Below are 25,928 nucleotides of genomic sequence, written 5' to 3'. Positions count from 1 at the left end.
ATACGCAGATGTAACTGACCACATCCACAAATCACAATCTCTTGAATTCACATAAGATGTTGATCCTCTCCACCAAATCTGCCTCCGCGTCGTAAAACAATGAAGCAAAGAGACTCAAGATAGAAGGATGAAAATGTTATTAATAACACTGAGACGTTGCGTAAACATGGTAAATTAAAGCACCGACTCCCGATGTCATTACGCGGTGCAGGGCTCACTGAGCGGATGATTTTAAGCTGAATCAGGGGAAATGACATTCTCTCCATATGGTACCTTGACAATATTGATGGAACGAGCTCTTACATGGTAAGGTCAATGTGAAGTACATCTTTAAGCTACTCCTCTCAATGTATGCCATTGTCTTTTTACCTTGTTCTAAACTTTAGCTCTCTTCATACTTTTATCAATTGACACTTGCATTGATCGATCCGTTTCAGATAACGAGGCACCACACACGTGAGATCTACGACTCGAAGATATACAAAATTAGAGATTTTCTCTAAATTCTCGAAAAAGATTCATCTGAATATTTTTTTTCAAACTGCTCCCTTGTATCAGCACTTCAAATCGACATCAAAATCAAAATGTTTTTCTCACCCTTCATCACTGGCCTCCTCCCAATTCTAGCAGCTACTTCCACACAAATCGAAGCTCCCCAGCATCCCAGCATATTCATCCTCAGCGATCATGGATCCAGTACCTCAGCACTGGGAAATGCCCTCCAAACTTTGGGGTACACGCACATCTCCGCCGAAACATTAAACAGCTCGTTACCACAACTCAGCACACATACATTTACCGAAATCTCTATGGACGGCGCGTCAAATGAGCTCATGATCCAATACCCAAATACAAAATTTATCGTTCCTGTCTCATCGCCGCGGAAACACGGAGATGGAGAAAGTAATGTGGAGAGAAGACCCTGCGCTAACAGCTGGCTCAATCATTTGGCTACGTGGAGTAAATTATCGCAATATACCTCAAACGTCCATGCAGCCGAGGACGTCACCATTGCTCAACCCGAGAAATCAGATTCCGTCACGAGCTCCCTCAAAAGGGAGGGAAGATTATTAGAAATTGCTCTCGATGAGCAAGAGAACTATAGAGGCGAGAAATGGTTGAGATTGTGCAAGTTTTTGGATTTGGGATATAGTGTGGTGGAAAGATTAAATTTGAAGGAATTCCCTTCTTCGATGGGACAGGAGAAGAAAGCGGCGGGCTGGGGCGGAAGTTTTGGAATGTGGAGATTGGTCGTGCAGGGGAGTGGTGTTTGAAAGATCGATGGATGATTGAAAAAAAAAAATCGATAGAAAAAAAGTCTTGAGCTGGATACAAAAACACTCCTGGCTAGGATGTAGAAACGGCTGGTCGACTTGGATATCTCCTGATGTATGCCGATATTTACAATAGATGCGGCGAGGAGGAAAGAACGTCACGTGGTATCCGGAAGTCGACACGTGAGAGATACCCATTCTCCCACGGATACAACACGATTGAAGACTCTGTGTCGCGTTGTCTATTTTTCAAGGGACAGACGGGAGTGCTGTCCATGGGAAACTTTGAAGAAATATCGCTCTTAAATGCCCTCAAGGAACCTTAGCACAACAGAAGATTAGATAGCTAAATCGAGATACTTTACTGATCATATTGATTCATGACTTTCACTTTTACTTGATAAGTGGTGATACTATTCATTGTACACTATAAATCCCCCGCCCTCTTATAACCACCCTACCAATACAAGTGTACTGGGTGAGTAAACGAAGTCTATCACCACATCTTTCGCCAAGGAGGCAAGAAAACGAGTAATAAAGCATGAGGCCAAGCAAAATGCAATAAACTCGATATCATAATACATTTCTTCTCTCATATTCTTCAAAAGTCCAAACAGCTTCGTCGATTCATTCAAGAATATGTGTTCCGGTGCCAGGTTATCGGATAAATTACTCATTTTGACTTCATCATATCTAATGGATGTCCGAATTTAATCGAAAACGCGGGGAATGACACAGGCTGCTGGCATAATGTATCGAGATATCTGAGCCATAGGGGATGGTTCTGCTGTGCTCACACAACTCTTAATGATACGATAATTGTATTTATATAATATGAAAGACTAGCGGAGGTAGACCTGTCACCCGCTGGACATTGTTCTTTTTTTTGCAGTGAGTGCACGAAAGATCATTGCAGGTGATTGATTCCATTTGAAATTATCGACTGCTCAAGAGATTAAAAAAAAACGACATTGCAATGTCCTACATCCATAAGGAAATTCGATGACAACATTCTGGATCTCGTCAATTTCAATCTCCATCTCCATCTCCATCTCTCCATCACACATCCTAGGCACAGCGAATGCTCGCGTTCCATTTAACATCTTGACGCGACAAAGACTCTCGTCTCCAGCTGATGAATATACTGCTGCACACTCACATTTTCCGGAGACTCGCTAAGGTAGGAGTTCTGAATATAATTACTCGCTGCGGTATTCACGTCAGCATTGGGGATACGATTCAGTATTAGAGTCGTCAGGCATACCAAATTCTCTCAATTCATTCCACTCATCAATAATCTTCTGCATTTGTGGTCTCGCGAGTATCATTGGAGGTAAATTCTCAGTATCATTATCGATCAACTGTTTGATAGTCTCAAGATCCGTGCTCATGGATTTCCATGCTCCTTGAAGTAATTCGAGTGTGCGCATTGCGGGTCTGATTTCGCCAGTGAGATTGTTTACTTGGCTCTACAGGGTGATCGGGTTAGTATGGTGTGTAATCATACCGATGGTTTGATCACTTACGTTGACAAACCTGATATTGAGTTCCAAGCGAGAAGCAGTTTTCTGCTTAGCTTCATACTCATCCATCACAGCTTGGATCTCTTCCATAGCTTTTCTCATGCCATTAATTTCGTTTCTGGCTGCTTGAACGAGACCGACTCCAATGAAAGTTCCAATTGGCCAACTAGATATGGTTAGTTGAGTTGGAGGAAGAAGATTTGGTCTGATTGACTTACACCCACATGTATTTGGGAGCATCAGTTAGCACTTTATTTTCTATGACGTAACGAAATAGAGTCAGTAAATCATCAACGACAGAAAATGAGAAGATCAAAGTTTCTTACTTCCATCAATCCTGGACTGGTATTCTTCCAGCTCTGCCTGAGACGCATCAATTTTCTTTTGCATACTCGCAATATCATTACCCTCTTTGACTAATTGTGCCTCGAGAGAAGTAGCATTGACTCTCATCCTAGCTTCATGTTGCTCGCATTGTCCGTGGAAACCTTCCAATCCGGCTAGTGCTTGGTCTGCGCCAGCCTGTAATTGTTTGATCACCCTGAGTTCTTCGGTAACTATCCATTGTATACCTTCTTTGAGTTCCTTCAATCTTGCTTGATCAGGCCTGGGTTTGTTGTTTTCATCGTGGAAGTCGCCGATCCATTTTAGCATAAGAACTGTGTAGGAAGTTTCCTCGGTTCCACCTGACATTGTGGCGTAAATTCTGATTTGCGCTGCCATGTCGACAATGTTGCGCCATGTGTGATCTCTAAAGTACACACTGTCTGTTCTGATCTATATTGAAGGCAAGGTGATGTAATTATTAGTCAAATTTCTACTGCAAGACTTTCTCTTCGAGTGCACAATTTGAAACAAAGTGTCTTGGGAGAAATTATGGCTCAATCGAGATACGCACTTGAGTATAAGTCCTCACAAGACTGTCAACTTCATTCGCCAGGTCTATACTGAGGGGATCGGTTGACAAAATGCCCAATGATCGTAAATAATCATTGCGGGTGGTTGGAAGCAACCTGCCCGTCCCGAGAAAACGGTTCAGTGCCTTCATATCGGAAGAGTTGAAGATGAAAGCCCTCTCATCGTCGCTGGCATCAAAGCCAAACTTGGAATTAGCACGATTATCGACGAACATCCCCTTGGGGAACCAGACCTTTTCGTCATCAATTGGTCTTGAAGGATCGAACGACATCTTCACTGATGAGTTTCAAGAATGTTAGAGAAAGGCAAAAATTTTCGATTGTTCTTTAGAAAATATATTGATATCAATGAGTATGATTGTAGCGATAAAAAGCAATGAAGTCTTCCCTCTTTTAAATGTCTTTTGACAAGATTTCCGTACCAATGTACTCTGGTCGTCGCACAACCATTGATCGAGATTCAATTCTCAAATATTGTGGTTGGCTCTTAATCCCCACGGTTTTGCAAATCCCCACGTTATGAAAACATGTTTTTGTCCTCTTGCATCACAAGCGATGAAATAATGGCTGTTCATATTTCCTAGTATGGGGTGATAGTTGCATGATAAATTAAAGAATATTTGGGAAGTTGTAACGCCGCTTCACATGTGATATAAAGTTAACAATCAACATCTCAAGAAGCTCAGTAATTGAAGTCTTGGCCATAAATCCATTATCGCTTGATGCACATAGCTATAAGTGGAAATTTGGGGTATTTTCAGTGAAGATAATGAGTGACATAGCTCACATATAAAGAGAAAACGCAGGGGGATTGATTAGAGCTTTCTCTTCTAACATTCCAGCTGAAGCATATCACTGAGCGATAGCCAGCAAAGAAGTTGCGTATCCAGATAACATTATTGTCTTCTTGGCGAAGTTCAAATTTGGAAGTACACACATGTGAAAGTCGAGCTGAGAAAGTTTGGGTTGCGGGGTAACATCGAGGTGAACGTTGTTCGGGGGAGATGCAGTAAAGTTTATGACTATGCGTATGATGGCTTGCGAGTGTTACTTCCCCCACTGTGTTTCCGTAGCAGAATATGCGTGAGAAATATAATGTAGGCCGATTATTTCCGTTGTTGGGCAATTTGTTGCGCTTTCGTGGCGCTTCCTGCGTTGCGAAGCCTTAAAAATCAGCCCACAATCAATTGCGGATATATTTTCAAAGCAGATTTCTTGATTTAATCCAAGGGTATACTGAAGATCACCGCTCACACAAACCAGAGGTGGACGTTGCAAATAAACATTCCCCGCATCTCTGCCGCAAGCCACTCGGTAATTAAGCGCAGCAGCCGTAAAATTTCTCACTGACTATCATGTGTGCGGGGAAATTCTTCTTCTATTGGATGCAATCGGTACTCTCAAGTATGTCATCCAAGTTCTCGAGTTCACAAATAGAACAAAGTTGTGGGTACACAGCAGATTAACTCGTTGGGACCTGATGGCTTCTCGAATTTGCTTTCGACAGTTGCACTGCAAGGCGGGAAAATCAACCCCTCACTTTAGTTTACTAATAACTATCACATGCCGGAAGCGGCGGAGGTTTTGTTGCCAGACAATAATGTCTTGACGTCCATTCAAACGAATGAGGTATTATTTCTTTCAGTAGCTGAAGAGTTGAACTGATGAATCAAGCTGTTTGCATTAAGAAGGCTTGAAAATAAAGTCGTAGATGAGGGGGTTAGCCATTCATCGCGGCCTTGTTTGTCATGGAAACGACGTCGGTTATTGCCCACTTGCACATCACTGCTCCTATCACCTCAGTCAAATTTCCTCCAGGTAGCCACCATGCCGACCACCCGTAAATTTAATTGCAATTCTTAGGAGCTGAGCTTGTGGTGTTACTCATAATGTAGAAATCGATTGATTCAGGCTTTTTTCACTTCACAATCTGTTCTGTGATGTCCCATTAACTCCTTCAGCTTGCTACCTTGCATAGAACGTGATATTATGATGCAGCAGTGCTTTGGATTAATTTTCTTTACATACTTCAAGTAAAGCTGGCTAACTATCATTGACGAAGAGAAAGAAATCGTACCAAATCAACGTTGGGCGAATAACTCACTACTCTAACAATATCGATCATTGAAACGAAGCATCATGAGAAATATCATCATCCCACAACCCAACTCACCATCTGGGTGGCAGGCTTATGCGAATGAGAAAGCCGTGGTCAGTATTCCACTACAGGCAGCTCAAGATGTTAACCAGACTTCGGTAAGTTATCTCGTCTACAGAATTCGATGTACAGTTGTTAATTTTGATCCCTACCATTCAGAGAATCGCAACATTTCGTGGAGTTTTCCTTAATGCTTCCACGGTTCTTCCACACTCTATGAGCCGAGTAAACACCTATGCCGATGTTCTTGCCCTGGACCAAACTACCGTTATTGCACCCAACGATAACGGAACAATCCTTATTGTTGCCCGGGTTCTCACCTCAAACGGTCCAGTGACCCTCACAGTTCCAAGAGGTCTTACGACAACATGTGTCGTCTCAATCTACACGTCAGTAATCAATCAGCCAATCACAGTAGCCACAGGTGATAATACCAGACGCATTGCCCTCGATCAGATAGGAACTGGAAAGGTCAATGCTGGAGTGATTGTAGTCTTTAGTCCAAATGGTCTGCAAGTCGAATACCAGAGATACTATCCTCCTACTACCAGTAAAGAGCTTCAAGCAAGTTTGAACACGCAGCTTCAGATTGGCCTTATTCAATTCTGGCGAAATAGTTCCATAGCAATTTCACTATGCTCTCATGTTGCAAGAATCAGTACTAGGCAACAAGCCTATGCCCTCATCAATACGCAAGCAAGAGCCCTCGGTCAGCAGCTAGCTGGCCAAGCAATGGCTGGAAAAAATATGAGCTATGCTCCAGTGTTGGTTCTCAGCCGATATAAAGAGACGACCCAAGCCGCATTAAATGCTGCGACAGCATTTGAACAACAATTTGAACGCTTTCAGGATAAGGCACAGTCCTTGGAAGTTCACATGCAAGCATGGAATGTCATGTTGTCGCAAGCCATCAATGAGTATAACATGCGAGTCAGCATGCGCAACTTAGCGCTCGAGAAATACGAGTCTTCTGTAAGAACAGCTACTAGCTGTTTTCAACAATTTGATAACGACATTTTTGCTTTGGAATCTTTACGAATTGCTTTCCAATTGGGGTTGAGTAACTGGGCTTTTGAGCAAAAGTTGAGAGCTGTGTTCCAGATTCTGCAAGCAACCGTCAGTAAGTTAATTACAACAACATGATGCTTTGATGATAGCTAAGAAACTCCTAGCTTTTGCAATTGCAGTTGGTCAGCTCTGTCTTGGTAGTCCAGGCGGAGTTGCTCAAGGCGCGATAGCTGGAAGACAGGCGATCGGAGCTGTTGTCGCAGCAGAGAAAATCGCTGGCCAGGTGAACAAAATTTTGTCCTCTGGTACATTACAAACTCTTCTAGACTGCATCGAGGCCCTTGGTACTCTGTATCCTTCTGTCGATACTATAGTGAGGACACTGATACAATTTGGAAATAATCCAAACATCAATATTCCTACCACCGGGGATATCTCTGGTACAAGTCGAGGGGACGCTGATGCTGCCGCTATCGTAACCATGGCTGCATGGGATAGATGGCTTCTGGAAGCCGATGATCAAATGTTGTTTGCAGTTTCAGAGGGTGTTGCAGGTGCGAGTGCGTACCAACTAGGCCTACGAAAGCACGCTATCAATGGAAAACAATTGGCACAAGCACAAGCAGAAGCAGTTAAATCTGGGTATGAATATGTTCAGACGCAGATGGAAGTAATTCGGTGTTCTCAAAACATCGCAGATCTTCAAACATTAAAGGCTGGGTTTGTTGGTCAAGAAGCTGTTTATCTTGAAGCCAAATCAATGTTCTATGACCGGGCTATGGCTTTGCGAACCAATGTCGTCCTCTCACTCAGAAATATGGCATGGGCATATCGCTATTGGGCGCTTGCTGATAGTTCAATTACTCTCGATGGACAAAAGCCTTTGGTTGAGTATCAACAAGATCTCTCTACCGTTATCATGGAGTTGGAACGCGCCGACTCAAGATGGGCTAGTGGTCATCAACGTAAGTACTTGATTATATTTCTGTCTTTCGCGAAGATTTACTAATTTTATGTTAGCTTTTAATTATGACATTCCTTCGAATACGGTAGGATAATCCTGTTTGCCAAATCCATATCCTGCTCGTTTTGGCAGTTTATTACCACAAGAAAAATTAACTAACTGACCTGATGTCACAGCTCCCTTCCAACCAAGGTCAATCAATGATCAATGGCATCAAAAGTAATGATAACACTGCTAGTTTCACTCTTCTTACCGATAAGCATCTTGCAAGTCAATTTGTAGAGGGGTCTCATTACCGATTGAACGGTATGGATCCTACTCTAAATGGGATTCTTCCTAGACCCGAAGCAATGCAAGGTGGCGTTGTTGTTGTGAGACTGCAAATCACAACATCGGGTATCTATTCAGATATCCACAATAACCAAGTATTCCATTTCTCCAGTATCCCCCAGGTCAGAAGGTGCTCATATGATCTCTATTCAAATGGCACGAGAGGTGCGACACGTGACGAGCCTATATTCGAGACTAAAGATCATGCCGAGCCTACTCCCTTTACACAATGGAAGATTAAGTTGCTGAATCCTGGGGAAGTCAATTTGAATGGATTGAATGGAATCAATTTAAAATGGAAGGGGCGTGTTCGCTTTGATGAGAGACATCGACTGATTCGTGGTGTTGAGGAATTGTAGGAATGTCCTATGAGGTTAGCATAAAGCCTCGATAATGATTATCAGATTACAATTGCTTATTTAACTGGAACATGAAAATTCAAACATACAGTAATCATGACGGGCTGTCTGATATTCGTACTTGATATCGTTCAACAGATTATAGTTTGTAGTCCTTATTGACTACCAACCGGTATGTAGGTAGATATGCCACACTATACCGATCATTTTGCGCACGGATATACAGTACTAGTCAACTGCTATCAGCCGAAATCCATTTTCATATCAAAAATCGGCTTTTTATTATATTTTTAAATGCAAAAATCTTTATTATTTATAATTCAAATTATTTGAAAATTTATTTTTGGAAAGTTTTTATAATAATAATTGATATTTTCAAAATTTTAAATATATGAAAAATTTCTATTATAAAAATTTATATAATTGAATTAAGATATTAAAAAAGTTGCTTGATTTTCGCTTATTTTATTAGTAAATTTAACTATTTTGAAAATACTTTAATTTTTAATCTATATAATATAATCAAAAAAAATCAAAAAAAATAATTGATTTTATTTTTATTAAATTTTAATTGAAAATAAATCAATAAATATAAAAAAAGATTAATTTATATTAATATTAAATAAGAAAATTTAGGATTATAAATGATAAGTTTTGGTGTGAAAATATGTTTCGGCTGATAGCAGTTGGCATTTACTGTATTTCATCTCTACTAGCCAGAGACTAATTCCTTGGAGAGCAGAGCCTAGGTAGTAACGTGATACGGTTTGGTCCGCTTCCAACGTCGATCAATTCATCATACATTTACTCTAACTCGAGATCTGTGTCTTTCCATACCCTACGCTGATTCAAATATGGACCTGGAGCTCGAGTTCCCAATACTTACATTCCACATATTTGAGCCGGCGATGGATCGATCTTGTTATGATTTCCATGTCACTCAGACACAATCCTTGTGAGTATTATGGGTGGTGTATGTAAGATCTGTTGTTTGGTTCTCCATCTGTGAGTTGGTTTACATGTCAACCACACCAATTTCTTGAGAATCATCCTGCCAATTGATGATTGAAGCTTTCACCGCTTGGCTACCTGGAATTGGAACTACGACGATTAAATAGACATGCCACACTTGAGCTTCTGCCCAGACTTTAGCTCACAGCATGAAACGGGACATGATGGGGATGCGAGGAGCCTCAATTCTTGTCGCTATGGTGGTGATGTCGAAGACAAAAACTCAGAAAGAATCGATGAAGATTTTGTGCGTGGACCAGATGACATCAGAATGCATATTGGAAGCAAGTTGGATTATATTGAGGATATTCCAGAGGCTTTCTGTTATGATTATGTACCTAACACACCGAATCCAGAGATATTGATCGATAACAGTGAAACAATTCGATTTCCGTTGTCCCGTCATGATATTGACAAAATCGTTGTGGCAAGTAGGCAAATGTGCAAGAATGCTACAGCACACAACCGGAAAATATTGGTCTATCTCAGCAGATAATTTGAAAACGACAAATCCATCATGGAACAAGATACAAGAGTCAATCCTCCAGAAAGTGGGAGAAAAATTGCGGTTAGGATCAAGAAAGTTCGATGCTACTTTGACCAATCTAATCCTATCTGAAGACGGTACCAGTTGCGAAACTAATGTGTAAGTTCATCTCAACCGGGAGCTCTCTTCTTAAGTAACAAGTTCCGTCTACAGCCCAGAGTTTTCCGCTCGTAATTTCGCAACGTTGGATATCATCTTACCGTCGACGCGGGCGGAAGAGAAAATTGTTATCAAATCTAAGAATGTCTGCATCCATGAACTCACAGGCCCAGAACCATCAAACTGGGACAGCTCATTCTTTTGTTGGGTTGGTAAAGGCATTCTTTTTGGTCGTGTTGTCAACTAATAACTTCGCAGTTTTGAGATCTTTCAATTACAAGCACAGCACCCGTCTCCGGTCATCGCCTAGCTCTACGCTATTCTCTTCGTTATACTTCGATCAAAGACATCAGTAAGCATCTCAAATTTTTGGCCTTCAGCTGTTCCTTTGAATATGATGAGCAAGTGTATAAAACCTTTGATTGGCTGTTGTTGCGTCACACATTTGAGTGACCAATTTTGGAGTGGTCTCACAGTCTGCGCAAGTCATCGATTTTGAGACCCCGAACTAATAAATGTCTTTGTAGCCTCCTTAACCGCCCATGCTAAGCCTTCGATCAATTTACGATCCACTCTACGTCAATGGACTGATAACACTAGTGTCGCTAATAACATCTTGACACATGTACTGAAAAAGGATTATGGGAACAGATGCTCAGACAAAGATCTGAGATGGGATGATTTGTTTGCGATCACTCAACTCAAAGATGTTTCAAAACACGTTGGTCTTTTCTTATGCCTGGGTAGACTAATCGTGACTCTTGAAGGTATTACCAAACCTCCTGAATTGGATGGTATTCGCCGTGGTGAGCGTAACAGGTACGAAATTGAAACCACAAAATACGAACTGGGTCGTTTGAATTACCTGGATGGTGAAATATTGTTCAATGAACGTAATTTTGAAGTGGAAAGCTGCATTCAAAACATCAAGGATATTTTTGATGGCGGTCTATCCGATGATCGACAATTGGACTTCAACAATAAGCCTTTCTATCAGCCTTTCCATCAACGGTACCATCGGACGGTAGAAAATTCTTTCAAAAACTACATTGCTTGGTCTAGCTTGCTATAACAGTCACAGGTCGTGCTCATTATGCCTCGCAGCCATAAAATGAATTTTATATTAAGCGATAGGAAAGACGAATATGTCTTGAATAACAGTATTCAAAAATTTATCCTATATAACAGAAAGTAATGCTTTTTTAAAAATTCGGAGACTTAGATAATTCTCTATTTGATAGAATCTTTGAATCATGTAACTCATGTTAACTCTTCCTTCTAGCAATTTACTCTCGTTGGGAATAGTAGAGTAAATCGAGTTCAAAAATAAATAGGATTAGCGTTAGAAAGTTCTTTGACATGTATGATATTCTATTTGATTGATTTGGTTAAAAAGTTGGAAAGTTTTTGTAAGTCTATATTTCATAAAACATACTAAAGTATTTTATTTATTTTTATATTTATATAGGTTTATATGATTATAAGAGAATAAGTACTTAAAGATTGAGTGGTCAAGTCAGCGGTTAAAGTATTAAGAAACTATAATCAAAATCACTGTTCTGAGTATTCTAAACCGCCGTACTAAGATGTATTATATTATCTAGGTACAACAGGTTTGTTCCCTGAATACAGGTGGCTTCCTTATGAGCCTAAGGTCCTTAGTCATTACGTGACTGTAGTCATAACAATAAACCTCCTCTCAATGCATAGACCCCAATCTCAGTCTCGGATGGTTCCTTCATTCCGTTTCCTCCCAGCGCAGCGGCTTATTCTCAGCAACCCACGCCTTCTCCGCCTGGCTACCAAATGGCGGTGCATACATCCCGTTGACCTTCCATAGCCGCCGCTCCGTCTCGTCAATGTGATATTCCCAGTTGTATCCTTTATCCTCAATGTGAGGTTTAAGCGCCTCATCAACTCTCGAAGTCCACTCATAGTGTTGTGCTTCTTCCATATGAACTGCGATATGGTCGACTGCAATCCGAATGAAAGGTGTGGTTGGCTGGTCTCCGCCAACGTACATGTTTACATCTGAGACCTCTGTGAAGACAACGACGACATAGAAAGCGGGTAAACCGACTTCAGTGTAGAGTTTGGTAATGTCCTGTGACAATGACTTTTTGGAGTTCTCATCGTCGAATGCATTTTTGGTGTAATAAATATTCCAAAAAGGCATTGTTTGTTTGGATAAATATTCGAGTGGTGGCGGACGTGACTTCTTTGTATTGAAAGGCGTGTTGAGAATAATTTTGCTACAAGCTCTCATCCATCTCGTTTGATTTATACGCGCCGACAACCTCGGTCGGATGATGTTTACTATTCATCGTTCTATGATTACTGATCATTGTTCAGGTGAGACATTACGTGAAAGGCTGATTTTCTTCTCCCAAGATTATGTATCGATAAATTTATATCCAGCGATACTGTGCCCACACCGAGTTTCATAAATCAGCAATTATGATTGCTTATAGGATTTACTAGACTAAAAGTATATTCTTCGTAGATAGCTCTTGTATCCATACATGGTTCGATTTCTCATCAGTAATCACACCTGGTAAAAATAGTCCACCCGAGGCTTGAAAGAACTCTGGACTCGGTGACGTCTCTCGGGGAATGATTCCAACTCTTGTATAGTACTATAAGGCTCCATGGGAGATTTCTGAATTAAATACCGGCGGCTTATGCATTGTCAACTTTCTAATTCACCTATCCCATCTTTATTAAGCCATCGTCACCAAGTCAAAAGTTCTCGGTAATTTGATTATCAGACAATTCAAAGAGACAGATAAATTTAAACTGCGTGCAGTTCTGTTCGCTGCACCGAACCAACTTTCACCTGTTGCAACCCCAGAAAATCCGGCGCATCTATCTCTCCACCGTTCAAAAACAGCCATGCCTCTCCGTGCCAATGTCTACATCGTCCCACCAACTCCGTGGGAGTTGCCAAACACGGGCGGAAAGCAAGGAGGAATATGGTCGCCAACATTTCTCACTTTAATCCATGGCGAAAAGGAGGCGCTTCTTGTGGACACTCCGATCACTATCCGTCAGACAGAAAACCTCATCAAGTGGCTCGAAAAGACAGTCTCAGGAAAGCGCCTAACAACCGTCTATATCACCCATGGCCATCCAGACCACTGGCTTGGCCTCTCCACCCTGAAAAAGAAATACCCAGACATACGCATACTATCGACGGCAGCCACCTTGGAGCATATGAAGCACGATGTCCGCCCAGGTTTCTTTGAAAATGCATGGGGAGCTATGTTCCCCAATGGTCAGATCGATACCGATTTTGTGTTTTCAGAGGCGCTTCCTGCTAGCGGGAGATTCGATATCGAAGGCCATGAGTGTCACGCCATTGAAGTGGGCCATTCTGATACAAGGGATTCAACCATTCTCTGGGTCCCGAGCCTCAAACTCGCCGCTTGTGGAGATGTTGTGTATGGAGATGTTCACCAGATGTTAGGTGAAGCAAACACGACAGAGCTACGTAATGAATGGATTTCGGCCATCGAGCAGGTTGAAGCTTTAGGCCCTGAGATTGTGATAGGGGGACATCGGATGAGTGGGGAGGTAGACGGGGTATTCCACTTGGCTGCAACAAAGCTGTACATTCAGCAATTCAAAAAGCTTCTGCCAACTTGTAAGAGTTCTGACGAGCTCCAAGCAGAGATGGAAGAGCTATACCCGAATAGATTTAACCCCAACGTCCTAAAATGGGGTTGCAATGCTGCCTTCGGTTTACCAATGTTTGAGGGACTGTAAGCAGTGTTCCCGCAATCCCCTTCCGCCTTCCTATTATCGACTGCTGGGAAGGAGTGGGGTGATACTTCATAGACTGAGAGCCTCATTATTAGCAACCCTGGCAGTGAGCTTTGAGAGTTGTGTATAACTTTCACGCTTTCCTCCCCTCTCTTCTGGCCACGTTGTTAAAAATGTATGTAAACGAGAAGATGACTGATTATGCAGTAGCTATTCCTGCAAGAATATTGATTACATCAAGACCATGGAATATTCAATAGAATTCAGACAAAAGAAACCCTTCTCGGATTGATGTTCGGCTTGGAGGTCCAAACCCACAAAATACAGGCGTTTATGATCAAGATCAAGCTTGTGAATTCCAAAAAAACTTGTACTCCACTGGCACTTGAATTATGTGTGTCATGATTCTGTAAAGACCCAAGAAGCCTTAAAGGTAGCCAGGGTGTCCGCCGCCAAAGTGCGATGAGAAGGAGGGAGGAGGTTCCGGAGAGAGATTAGGGTTTGATCGAGCAAATGTTTCGGTGTCAAGGTAGACTGACAATATGATGGTCGGTCGGGGGAAGTATAAGCTAGAATATAGAGACATTCAGAGATAAATTCAATGAGTATACTCCCTAGCTATGAGGATAATAAGAGCCATGACATCCAGATATCTGTCTTGCTAAAACTACCTACTTAGGGCTAGCTCTCTTTACTTTAGCACCACACGAATTACTTTTAAGAGATAACTAAATTATTGATCAGGTTTCAACTGTCGTAATTAAATAGATCACAAAGAAAAATGCTTGTTAGAGTGGATTGGATTTATATAAATAGCTAATAGACATAAATGCTCCTACTGAATGCTCTAGACTCAGGAATTATTCCATCACCATACAGTAATACACGCTTTCTAAGCACCTCCCATCCATTTTTCTCAATCCATTTAGTGCTCTTCTCAAATGCCTCCACTATCTCCTTCGAAGTGTAAACACAGCCTTTAGTAACAGGGGTTTCAATGCACACACTTCGCTCAATACGCCAGCTCTCAAGGCCTTCTTGATAATCTTCATTAGAGATATAACCATCTTTGTCAATGAATTCTTTCATTTCTTCCCAGAACTGGGAGATGTCCTCCCATGCATTGACCTCCTGTATGTGGTTTTGTACCTCTTCTTCTGTAAAATGAATTGGGCAGGGAATGTTGAATTCCATTTTACCCCAATTTCTATGTGATTGTCAGTTTCTCGTTCTAAAAAGACTAGAATAAGTGTGACACTGAGGTAAAAACAAACCTTTCCAGCTTTATCAAACGTTGTCTCAATTTCACAATATCTCCATTCCAAGTATCGAAGCCATAGTCGAGAATGTTACTTCATATACTTGCAGCAGGCACATTCTTCATTTTGTTGAGTAAGGAACTCTGTTCAGCGATTTCTAATTCGTATAGATCCTTTCTGGAGAACCCGAAACCCACACGCCTGACGCGGCTGCCGTCATGTGCAAGCGGGCTAGCTTCCTTGAAATCTTTTAACTTCATCGCACGATTGTACTTTGTAAAAGCCGGATCGTCAAATTGGAGGAATAAGGGGCCAGTCCATGCAAATTGCCAATCAATACGACTAGTGATATTACCATCTTTAACGAAGACGCGGTCTGAATCAATTTCGGTATGCCAAAGATTAGATTGTGTCATCCTGGCATCTTCTGGGGTAATAAAGCGATGGATGTCCAGAAATCTGTTGTAGAGATCAATATGGGCACCAGGAGAGTGCTGGCAGTAGAAAAATGAGTCCTTTGGCGATTCTCGAAGATTACTTTGACTCAACCATTTAATCTGATTATTAGCCTGAGATTTGAGGAAGTCGTGAGCAGTTTTCCCTGAGCAAGATTAGTACTTGATACTCATGAACAATGATAAATTTTCCATTGCTTACAGGGACCGTGGTCGATTCGCAATGCTGATAGCTCTTCTTTCCATGACGTGTCTTCTACACGTGGACCAATTACGAAACGCTCTTCCACTTCTTTCTTCAATTCAATGGGTATGTCATTCAAAACCTCTGCCTTTTCACACCCAGAAAACCAGTCTTCAGTAAAGTAGATACTACCGTGGCTATTGAGATGTTAGTAAGTTCCTACAGATCCGAGCATCTGTTAAGACCAACCGTTTGAAGACTACAGAAAGTAGCTTCTTCTCTATGGCCACTATATCAGCGACGAACTTTTTTCTTGACGCTAGTTCTGTGGCAAGTTCTTCTCTTGACGCGACACTCTTATAGCACTCATAATTTCGATCTGCCAGCGATATTCTTGGTGCTTCTTCCATTATGATGTAGTCTGTGTCAACAGGGTTATTGGACTCTGCGCTCCAAGTATAGACTTTAGGAACCGGTATATTTAGAATGGTTCTAGCCTAAGGGGTCAAGATATCAGGTGCCACTTCGTGAAATGAACTGAGGGTAGACTTACGAAATCCATAGTTGCTACCTCAGAAGCTGTGGCTCTAGAATCTGGACAAAGGTTTCGAAGGGGGATGCGTGCAATAGCAACGGAATCGTTATCCATTATCAACTTGAACACTCTGTTGTAACCCGACTCGCTTATCTTGGTCATTGAAGAGCAAGATTTAGCACCGACACTTTCGATTGCAATGCGCTTGAGTGCCTCGACGTTGAACTTTTGATATTTTTCAGAAAGTCTTTTCTCTCCATCCGGTAACCACTTACCACTAGTATAGCGGAAGAAGTGATCATACTTCTGCGAATTAGTATGTGTTGACAAGCATCTTTGTTTGAACTGAATCAGACGCAATGTTCTGGAAGACGCGGGTAGAATTCCCAAAGTGTGTATAGCAATGGGCATAGATAATAGTCGACATATATGTCGACAACCGATATGGTGCCACAGCATGATGAGGGCTTTATGAAATCAAACTGGCGCCCGTGATGATAGAAGTCTCTTGTTGTGCATGGTAACTTACATGGAAGAATTGATTCTGGCGTTCTTATTTGAAACTTAGCGTGAGCGAGAAGAGAATTGTGCTCATATTCACTTGAATTGCAGTACAGTACCTAGGTACCTAGGTAGCCTCATGAAGCTGGTGTAATAAATAAGAAGGTCAGCAGTCCTACTTCGCCATTGGACGTTTGTCTTTGGTCGTGCATTAGAGATGATGACACCACGTGACTAAGTTGACATTGATTACTTCATCCACAACGTGATTGACATTATCCAATAAAGTTTCAGCATTTACTCAGGCTGTCGGTAGGGACTAGGGATGGGCAAATTACATATTTTTAGGGTTGATTATATAATTTCATATTATCACGCCTTTTGAGGTATATAAAATATTATGCCAAGCTTATGCACGTGTTTTTTGAACCAATAAAATCATCAGGATGAATGAAAGTGGGTCGTTTTTAGGAAAAGTTTTTGATGGGTTCTAATTTTCAATTTAGTATACAATTAGACCTAAAAGTCAGGTGCTAATTATTTACTAATTATGTGATTTATATATTAATTATCTTCTTTTCAAACTAGCTTCAAAATAGCTTCAAAATAGCTTCAAAATAGCCTTTTATAGGATTTTTATAGGATTTTATAGGCTTTTATAGGATTTTATAGGATTTTAGGATTAGTCATACATATAATGCGATTTGACTAATATTACGTATTATATTCAACTGACGAATATGCGATATTATATATCATCAAAAATCTCAACCCTAGTAGGGACACATGCTCCGAAGGTTTAAGATTTAGTGGCCTGGTGTGGCTCACAATTCACTAAAGTGACGTCTCTTACAGGGAGGGGGTACAGGGGCTACAGGGGTTTCAAGTAGCCCACACATTAATATTTCGAGGTTTGAATGAATAATAAATGAATAATAATCCGTCAACACGATATGATACGGTCATAGTGATATGATACATCGACTTCATTTTCTATCAACATACATCCCATTACACAACTTATCGACTGACTGAATCATTCGACTTTTTATCAACCGGAAAGAGTATATTCTGCATACGATACACATTATACTCCCTACACTTACTTCTACTCCAGTTTTCCCTCACCGATTAGACTTCAACAGCCCAAATTAATCGATTCAACGTCAGTCAACCCATCACCATCCACATCCACATCAACACCCACCGCTTCTTGTCTTTTCTTTTTACAGCTGTGCATTGAAACGCCAGCGAGGTGTTTGTGACTCAAAATGGCAGACCATGCATTTGCACTCAGGAGGGAATTTATTACAGGACTCCCCAAGATCTCTTCATCTTCATCAATCGCAGATATGAGAATAACCGAATCTCAAAAGTTGAAAGTCCTGGTGGCCGCAAATGGAAGTAAAGATGTCGCACAAGCTCTCGCCCTCATCGTGAGGTTATCCAAGAATCCTAAGATCGAAACTCGAGCGATCATTGACGAAGAAACGTGGCCATCATATCGATTATCCCAAGAGACACTGGCATACCAAAATAAGAGGTTCTTGCCGAGGGAGACGGATGAGGCAAGAAAGGGTATAGAACGAGATCAAATCGAATATTTTCGACAAGAGGCCTTTGAATTGTGTGACTGGGCAGATATACTAGTACTAGCACCTATCGATGCCGACACGTTTGCGAAAATGTTGCACGGCATAACCGATTGTCTATTGCTCGAAATTCTCCGTGGGTGGGACGTTTCCAAAAAGATATTACTTGTACCAGGAATGACAACATCTATGTGGGAGAACCCGATCACGAAGAAGCAACTGAATAAAGTACGGAGAAAGTGGCAATGGGTCCGAGTTATGCAACCAATACTGTGGCACTATGATGCGAAGGGGCCAGGTAAATGTTTCGTCGGGTGGGATGGATTCAGCGAACTTGTCGACGTTATCAAAAATCAAGCGGAACTTTTGACAATTGGACATGATGTGGATATCGCAGCATCTGGTGCCGCAAGTCTCGCAAGATATAATATGAAAACGGATGCGCTCCTTCCACCAGAGATTTGGTCCCTCATTTTCGAATACGTAGGAGATTGGGAGGTTTCGAGGGCGCTCAATGTGTACGCCAAAATACCGAGGCCAATTGAATGGCAGCGAAAGCCCGACGATACAAAAGATGAATTACAAACTTACATGCGATCACTCGAATGGATTATTCTTACATCTCCCGTTTACAAAATTATCGACAAACTGAATATCGCCCCCGAGAATATGCGAGAGCTTTCCCCACTATGCGTCAAACTCATCATCAAGTTCTGCCTTACGGAAGTTCTCTCATATCTTGAAACAAAATTAAAGGACGTGTTTTGGGCAACTTTTGGTCAGAAACTTCTACCCACAAAAGCGTCTGCTGTTTATGGACGTACCGAGATTCTAGAATGGTGGCGCACATCTCCTTCCTTCTTATCCAAGGACTATACTGCAGAAGCAATTGATGGAGCCTCGAAATCTGGATATGTACATGTTCTTGATTGGTGGAGAAAATCTGGTCTTCCTTTGAAATACACAGAATTGGCACTGGAACAAGCATCTTCCAAGGGACACATGCTAGTTCTTGAATGGTGGAAACAAGCAAGTCTTCCCCATAATGAAGCCGAAAGACGAACTCGACATGCAGAAGCTACAACCAACACCTCTGATGTTCTTCCAGCTTTACAACTCAAACCTGGTAAAGCACTGTTAGCCGCAGCGCAGAACAATAAAGCTCTCGTTCTTCGGTGGTGGGATAATTCTGGTATCCCTATCGCACATTCGGAATCCGTGGCTAAAGTCGCATCTGCACATGGCCATGTCGCATGTTTAGATACCTGGCGTGAACTCAAGGGCGAGAAACTAGCATTCGATAATCAGGTTCTAGTAGGTCCTACGAAGAATGGTCACGTAGAAGTTTTGGAATGGTGGGCAAATCTGAGTCATGGATCGAATGGAAGACCAGGAGGAAGAGTCGAATATAAAACCTGTGATATAGAGGAAGCGCTTGAAGATAGTGTAGGAAACGAAGGAGAGGAGTTGGAGGTTAGAAGATGGTGGGCGAAAATGGGATTGAATCTGGGGGGATCGGTTAGTGAGTGGACGAGGGTGAAGGTTTTGTAGATAAAGATGATGGGAATGGGGATGTCATGATATATGTTGGTAATGCACTGGGTATATGGGTATGGATGGATGGTCTGGGGTGCATGGATATGGTATGAGCATTTACGTGGAGTTATATAGCGTGTTTGATATCTGAATTACTCTGAGTATAGTACGATAGTTTAATTTTGAATAGCCTGTGTCTGTTTCCAGATGTGCCTTCTATCGAATGATTTTCTCGTCAGTAAAAAGCGCTGGTGATATAGTCGGTCTCTTACCACCCAAGAGAACCATGCATCTGTATAATTCATAGTTAATCATCTCTAGTCAGTTCTCTCACAATCCGTCTCTTTATACTCTGTAGGGAAACGTCAAATTCTCGAATCATGTCTCATAATCAGAGGAATAATCTCTCATAGTTGGACTTTTCATATAACGTGGCATGAAAGATTAGGGGAGTTGAGTAAGGTATTAGGGAGTGGAGATGGAGATGGGATGGGATGGAGATGGGATGGAATGGAGATACATGGGAATTTGTTGTGTGATGGATTGAGGGTGTGTGGTTTTCTGGATGTTTGGATGGATATTTGTAGGCATGTTTGTAAAAATGTTTGTTAGCTTTCAATAAGACAGCCAAATAAGTATAAACCACTCACTAAAGTTTGCACCTCGCACATATCATATAACCAGTATCTTTCTCTATATATGTATACCCCGCGTGACGATCCGAGCAAAGTGTATTCTTTCATCTCTAATTCTTAATTTGGTTCTAGGTTAGAGGACGCGTTGGCAATGTAAGAAGAAAATAGCAGGCGAGAGGATGAAAAGAGGGAGACCTTGGAAAGTGATTGAATCGTGGTATTTTTCTCGGTTTGCTAATGTTTGTTCTTGTTTGTTCTTGTTTGTTGTATGGATGGGGTGTAGATCCTGATATTTGTACAGGGGAGACTTTGTTAGCCCTCTTACTCATTGAAACAGCAAGTTCCCCAACAGATGACGTATACGCATGCAAGGCACGCTATCTAATGGCATGTAGGGGAATATTTTGCGCCGATTATCAAATGCAGATGTAACTTTAGATGTGAACAAAGATGTGGAATGTCAGTACTCACAATTCATCTTCCCCAACGTTCATTTGCAATATTTAATCCGACATAAGACAGACGACTTCTCCTTAACTGACTTGACACGAGCTCGTCCATGACACCCTACAATCGAAAATAAATGCTCAGCTTCCAGAAAACACAAGTTTGAGCCCAGAAAAACGTACGCTTTCGTGGCCTCATTCACTATAGAAACAAGTCAGTCTTATTAAGCGATATCGCATCCGAGAACTAACCTTCTAACTCCCTCGCTTTCTCCTTCATCACTACTAATGCCGCTTTGAAAAACTCCATTCCCTCTCCCCAAGTTTCGGATAATTAGTCGTCACTATTCTCTCCACATCCTCCAACGGCGATTCTCTAGTTCCCCCCATACCCTCCATTCGTGGATCAGCGCCATATTCCAATAACAACTCTGCAATAGGGAGATTCTCATATCGAGGCGTAAAATCAAAGTGAGTAACATCAGTAGCATAATGAAGTGGTCGCCCCCTACTCTGTTCAGCACGTCGGACTTTGTCTAGGGCGTTTGGATCAGCACCAGATTGGAGAGCTGCGCGCACGTTGCTAAGTTTTTCGGCAATAGGATGACCGGATATGATTTCCCAGTGGAGGGGAAGTGCTTCGATGTACTTGAAGGGTTTGCTTGGAGGACCTGGTGCAGACATTTTTGAGCTCGCGGGAAAGATATTGGACAGTTGAGAAAAGCGGTATGTATGTGTGAGAATTATGAGTAGTGGATGAAAAGAGATTTGGCTTCGGATAGAACTGAGTTTATTTAGTTGTCTAATCGATATACCAACAGATGGGACTAGCAGTGGGTCTTTGGCTTGTGGTGTGGGGCACTCAAGATGTTTCCCCTATCAACATCGTTACCATCTTTCTCTTTGGTCTCTTCCTTTATGTCTCCGATTTCTCATTACAAGATGTAATCAGAAGACTTGTTTAGTTATGGGAGAAGCGGAGCTCAATAATTACACTGTACGTCTTTGAAATCATCGCTCTCTTAATTTTCGATACAAATGGTATAATTCGGAGGAAGCTAGCTAGGGGATACTTCATTTCTCGGGTAATCGTTATTGTTGGTCTAATGCTCTGGGCACTATTATCTCACCTTGTGCTTTTTTTCGCCTCTTCTTGCATTCATTCACAATTTGGTCGGAATTTTGGTTGAATTCAACCAGCTTGATAAGGATTTATTTGTGTATTCTACACGTTATAGTGAATCTGTCGTGGTAATGGTTCTTCTCAATTTGAATGATCATATTTTACTAGGTCTCGAGGTACTGTATCTCAGTGCACTCGTTCCATTGCCACATAAAGAGTCTATTGGCTGTTACTGTCCCTAGACTGTCATATATGTTTCTTCAAATCATACATGACTGTATTTCAGCATGGAAGATGAAACAATCAAAAAAGTTGTGGTACTATGTCTTTTTCTGTTATATATGTCAATATCCTTTTCTTCTCGACTATAGTTCATCACAAACCACCTTTCAAATAAAGTTAAATTACATAACAATGACTCCAATCCAACCACACCAAGAGTTTGTGATTCCTCAAAACCAATATGTACCAAACAGCAACAACACTCTCCAACCATAGCCAAGTGATTCTTTGGCGATCAGAGATCTTTGTGTAGGAAGCATTGTATTCCTACCAGGAAGCTCCAGTGGCATTGAAAGGGTCAAGTGTATCCTACCTCACAGTCCATGCAAGATGCCCGAATTAAATCATACGGGATACGAACACTTTGTCATGATCCTTGATGTTTTTCGAAAACACAGCGGAGAAATAAAATGTTATATCTGTCCAGTAAGATTCCAAACAAACAAGCAAAATTATTATACTAACAATACAACAGATAACTTCTAAAGAAGGAAACGAGAAATACAAACATTTAGATAAACGAATCCTAATCAAAGGAGCCTCCGCACGACCAAACTTGTCACTAGAGCAAGTATATCTCAGGGAAGGATATATGGGTAAAACATCTTATATTCGTGTAAGCCATGTTTTCGAGATTTCCTTTTCGCTCTTGAAACCAATGAGAAAGAGAAATCAGGATCAGGTGTACTATAGGAGGCTCTTGAAACAGAGCTATTATCGGTTAATGCGGGAATTCGATCTGAAGCCGGGTGTATACGGAAATACGTGGTTTGTGATTCAGTTTGGAGCAACGATTCGCAGTAAGGATGCGACACCATCACTGAATGGTTCCAGCAGTGGGGAGATGGAAACACGACTTTTGGATCGTGAATCATCTGAATTTGCATCATCCAACGCGCCTAGTCAGGCCTTGATAACTCTTTCCCCGTCAACTTCTCAGCCAATCTTCAACTTCCCGGATCGTCAATATGGTACAATTCTTTCGGCTCTTAATACACCATCTACGCACGCATCGATCTCCACATTGCCGGTCAGGGGATCAATAATCGAGCAGAACAATGACGGCAATGAGAATTCTACATCGACTTGCCAACTTGAAGCATCTGAGATGGCTCTGCTAGACTCACAGCCTGTACCAAACAACTCCTCAAACCCCACCAACATCACCACCGAGGCCCCTCACACACCCTCAAAACTACACCAACTACACCAGCTCCGCCATCCTCCCCCTCTCGATCTCAAAAAAGCCCTCGCCCTCCTCTCAACCCCCCTCTCCCGCTTCCCCCACTACCTCCTCAAAGCCATCTTCTTCATCGGCACCCAACCCTGGGGAAAACTTTGTCTCTATTCTCTCGTTCTGCTTGCATGCTACTACACCGGAACACTTAAATTTGGATTCCTAGCTATCAAGGGGCTCGATGGATGGTTAGAGACTTTGGGGAATTGGTCTGTGCGGGGAAATTTTAATATTGCGAGGGTTTTGGGTGGGTTGATGAAGGTTTGGGGAGGATTGGCAAGTCCGGTATTGTTGAGGGTGGTGAAGGTTGTGGGGGGTTTGTTGAAGGACGTGGGGTTGTGGGCTGTGAGGAAGATTGTGAGGCGGGGTTGAAGGTGATCTAGGTTGTGAGGATTGATGGATCTTTAGGATAGAAATCTTGGTAGGGCTTCATGCTTATCCGGCTGGGCTGGGCAGTTCGACTGTAGACACTTGCCTGATATGTGGTCCTTTATCTGGAGAGAGATTGAGACTCAATGTACTTACGTTTTATCTCCCAAATCATGACTACGAGCGTGCCTTTTCTTTCGATGTGAATGCATCATCGCATGTGACAAAGAATTGCTGAAACTTGACTTTTAAATATCGCAAAATATCGCTAAGAAATGGCCAATAGGAGCTTAGCATATGATTTAGTCTCTACCTAGGTAGGTAGTCAAACGAAAGTTCTTCTCTGCAGAATCTGAAAACGGAACATCACCCAGAGAATTCAGCGCGGTGGATAAAACCATTTGGAATAAAGATAACTCTCAACCATGAGTGAATGTCTAAAATATGGTAAATTGCACTAAAAAACTTGGGAATGGACAGCCAGAAGTCCGTGAAAGATCAAAATATGTTACCAATTATTATCTATTTTTTGTATCGGCACCGTCATGCTTGAAAGAGTGGAGATTTTCCTTTTCATAAAATGGTAGGGCTCCCTTTCGAGTAACTTTTGCGCAGATATCCCTCATCACATCCGACTTGGAAGAGACCACAACGATCTACCACGTGCATCTACGTGCTGTAAAAAAGTATGTGTTACAAGTTTTGTGTGAGTAGTGAGATCTTCATAAAAGTAAATTTGTTATATTCAAAGCTTGAATACCTTCCAGTCTTTGATGCGCATATAGCCAAGGACGCCTCCAACTTCGCCTTGCTCTTGTTTACCATTCTGCCATCTTTTTGGTCCAGCAAAGTGGTTTATGAAACCCTCGGGTCCTGATACAAAGAGCAGTTTTGAATTACTCTTTTCCGTGACTGATCCAGAACCTACCACCGAACTGGGCTGTATGGCTTGTGATATCATCTTCTGATTGATGAATGTTCCCTCTTCATCCACAACATAATTTACTTGAAGGTTTTCTGGGTATTTTTGCTGCATCCTTTGCAATTGCTGAACCATAGACCCTTTTGCTGTAGGTATGTCTGACTTTGAGCCAGACTTGTATGTTTCACCTCCAACACAATCTTCTCTTCTCCTATTTGCCCAAACTATACAAATCCGTGGTAGCTTGCCATCTGAATTTCGCGCTTCCAGTAACGTATGAGCAACCTGCATGGCAGGAGCAATTCCCGTCCCACCAGCCAAGAAAACAACCTCATCCACATTCTCTGGCAAGTCAAATTCAACGTGAGGGCCTCTGAGCTCAATCTCGGAATTGGCTTGTAGCCTAAATAAATAGTTCGACATTTCCCCATTTGGTTCCTTTCGAATCAAGAAACGAAGTTCACTATTTGTGGCGTTTTCATCGGGTGGTAATGGCGTATACGATCGTGCGATTTGCAATAGTGGTTGCTTAAATTCTACTGACCAGAGACCTTTCTCCCAGTATGCAGCATAAGGATCTGATTTTGTGGATTTTTTCGGTTTGATAGTCAAAAGTTTACTTGTCGATGATACAGTTTCCTCTGAAACAATAGAAAACTTGGTAAACCTAGGAGAGTCAAATGGATTTGAATCCGTGGTTTTAAACTCATTTACAGCTCCAAGTATTAATGATCCCACGAAAACTATTTCAGTAATGAGTATTAAAGCTCTCAATACCTTTTGTTCCTTTACGCTTTTTACCCAATACAACACTTCTGTTCGTGGAATGGGAATTATGAGAGGATAAAAGACGCCAAAATATTGAGGTCCCTTGGGTGGCGGTGCTCTTCCAAACGTCAT

At 41.7% G+C, this 25,928-nt stretch overlaps 10 protein-coding genes across 10 annotated transcripts; 6 read left to right on the top strand and 4 right to left on the bottom strand.

Moving 5' to 3' along the window:
- Nucleotides 1–584: 584 nt before the first annotated feature.
- On the top strand, nucleotides 585–1,274 carry EAE98_007031 (uncharacterized protein; the record flags this gene model as incomplete). The annotated part of the gene is made up of 1 exon (XM_038954654.1): nucleotides 585–1,274. The coding sequence occupies one exon, from the start codon at nucleotides 585–587 to the stop codon at nucleotides 1,272–1,274; it is 690 nt and encodes a 229-aa protein (XP_038808796.1).
- A 777-nt stretch (nucleotides 1,275–2,051) lies between these two features.
- Nucleotides 2,052–4,124, bottom strand: EAE98_007030 (uncharacterized protein). Its single transcript, XM_038954653.1, has 6 exons — nucleotides 3,696–4,124; nucleotides 3,124–3,574; nucleotides 3,016–3,055; nucleotides 2,801–2,963; nucleotides 2,539–2,743; nucleotides 2,052–2,480 (listed from the first exon to the last, which is right to left on the bottom strand). The coding sequence occupies exons 1-6, from the start codon at nucleotides 3,984–3,986 to the stop codon at nucleotides 2,371–2,373; spliced, it is 1,260 nt and encodes a 419-aa protein (XP_038808795.1). The 5' UTR covers nucleotides 3,987–4,124; the 3' UTR covers nucleotides 2,052–2,370.
- A 1,560-nt stretch (nucleotides 4,125–5,684) lies between these two features.
- Nucleotides 5,685–8,824, top strand: EAE98_007029 (uncharacterized protein). Its single transcript, XM_038954652.1, has 5 exons — nucleotides 5,685–5,970; nucleotides 6,032–6,992; nucleotides 7,030–7,845; nucleotides 7,901–7,929; nucleotides 8,021–8,824. Exons 1-5 carry the CDS (start codon nucleotides 5,854–5,856, stop codon nucleotides 8,531–8,533), a joined length of 2,436 nt encoding a protein of 811 aa, XP_038808794.1. The 5' UTR covers nucleotides 5,685–5,853; the 3' UTR covers nucleotides 8,534–8,824.
- An 829-nt stretch (nucleotides 8,825–9,653) lies between these two features.
- Nucleotides 9,654–11,262, top strand: EAE98_007028 (uncharacterized protein; the record flags this gene model as incomplete). Its single annotated transcript, XM_038954651.1, has 5 exons — nucleotides 9,654–9,975; nucleotides 10,037–10,190; nucleotides 10,245–10,402; nucleotides 10,456–10,542; nucleotides 10,718–11,262. 5 exons carry the CDS (start codon nucleotides 9,654–9,656, stop codon nucleotides 11,260–11,262), a joined length of 1,266 nt encoding a protein of 421 aa, XP_038808793.1.
- Nucleotides 11,263–11,928: 666 nt separating this feature from the next.
- On the bottom strand, nucleotides 11,929–12,366 carry EAE98_007027 (uncharacterized protein; the record flags this gene model as incomplete). Its single annotated transcript, XM_038954650.1, has 1 exon — nucleotides 11,929–12,366. The coding sequence occupies one exon, from the start codon at nucleotides 12,364–12,366 to the stop codon at nucleotides 11,929–11,931; it is 438 nt and encodes a 145-aa protein (XP_038808792.1).
- A 716-nt stretch (nucleotides 12,367–13,082) lies between these two features.
- On the top strand, nucleotides 13,083–13,955 carry EAE98_007026 (uncharacterized protein; the record flags this gene model as incomplete). Its single annotated transcript, XM_038954649.1, has 1 exon — nucleotides 13,083–13,955. The coding sequence occupies one exon, from the start codon at nucleotides 13,083–13,085 to the stop codon at nucleotides 13,953–13,955; it is 873 nt and encodes a 290-aa protein (XP_038808791.1).
- Nucleotides 13,956–14,768: 813 nt separating this feature from the next.
- On the bottom strand, nucleotides 14,769–16,784 carry EAE98_007025 (uncharacterized protein; the record flags this gene model as incomplete). The annotated part of the gene is made up of 7 exons (XM_038954648.1): nucleotides 16,661–16,784; nucleotides 16,404–16,610; nucleotides 16,100–16,347; nucleotides 15,869–16,047; nucleotides 15,315–15,812; nucleotides 15,227–15,266; nucleotides 14,769–15,159 (listed from the first exon to the last, which is right to left on the bottom strand). Exons 1-7 carry the CDS (start codon nucleotides 16,685–16,687, stop codon nucleotides 14,769–14,771), a joined length of 1,590 nt encoding a protein of 529 aa, XP_038808790.1. The 5' UTR covers nucleotides 16,688–16,784.
- Nucleotides 16,785–18,157: 1,373 nt separating this feature from the next.
- On the top strand, nucleotides 18,158–20,029 carry EAE98_007024 (uncharacterized protein; the record flags this gene model as incomplete). Its single annotated transcript, XM_038954647.1, has 1 exon — nucleotides 18,158–20,029. The coding sequence occupies one exon, from the start codon at nucleotides 18,158–18,160 to the stop codon at nucleotides 20,027–20,029; it is 1,872 nt and encodes a 623-aa protein (XP_038808789.1).
- A 2,801-nt stretch (nucleotides 20,030–22,830) lies between these two features.
- Nucleotides 22,831–24,109, top strand: EAE98_007023 (uncharacterized protein; the record flags this gene model as incomplete). Its single annotated transcript, XM_038954646.1, has 2 exons — nucleotides 22,831–22,926; nucleotides 22,976–24,109. The coding sequence occupies 2 exons, from the start codon at nucleotides 22,831–22,833 to the stop codon at nucleotides 24,107–24,109; spliced, it is 1,230 nt and encodes a 409-aa protein (XP_038808788.1).
- A 742-nt stretch (nucleotides 24,110–24,851) lies between these two features.
- Nucleotides 24,852–25,928, bottom strand: EAE98_007022 (uncharacterized protein; the record flags this gene model as incomplete). Its single annotated transcript, XM_038954645.1, has 1 exon — nucleotides 24,852–25,928. The coding sequence occupies one exon, from the start codon at nucleotides 25,926–25,928 to the stop codon at nucleotides 24,852–24,854; it is 1,077 nt and encodes a 358-aa protein (XP_038808787.1).

This window comes from Botrytis deweyae (genome assembly GCF_014898535.1).
Source record: "Botrytis deweyae strain B1 chromosome Unknown BDEW_016, whole genome shotgun sequence".
In the NCBI taxonomy this organism is placed as follows: Eukaryota; Fungi; Ascomycota; class Leotiomycetes; order Helotiales; family Sclerotiniaceae; genus Botrytis; species Botrytis deweyae.
Note: the sequence above shows the minus strand (reverse complement) of the source record. Positions and strands in the feature narration are given on the sequence as shown.

Coding starts and splice junctions, on each gene's coding strand:
- EAE98_007030 (XM_038954653.1), bottom strand. CDS start 3,986: ATGTCGTTCGATCCTTCAAGACCAATTGATGACGAAAAGGTCTGGTTC. Junction 3,056..3,123: donor CCAGTCCAGGATTGATGGAA/GTAAGAAACTTT, acceptor GTTACGTCATAG/AAAATAAAGTGCTAACTGAT. Junction 2,744..2,800: donor TCAATATCAGGTTTGTCAAC/GTAAGTGATCAA, acceptor ATCACCCTGTAG/AGCCAAGTAAACAATCTCAC.
- EAE98_007029 (XM_038954652.1), top strand. CDS start 5,854: ATGAGAAATATCATCATCCCACAACCCAACTCACCATCTGGGTGGCAG. Junction 5,971..6,031: donor AAGATGTTAACCAGACTTCG/GTAAGTTATCTC, acceptor CCTACCATTCAG/AGAATCGCAACATTTCGTGG. Junction 6,993..7,029: donor GATTCTGCAAGCAACCGTCA/GTAAGTTAATTA, acceptor CTTTGATGATAG/CTAAGAAACTCCTAGCTTTT.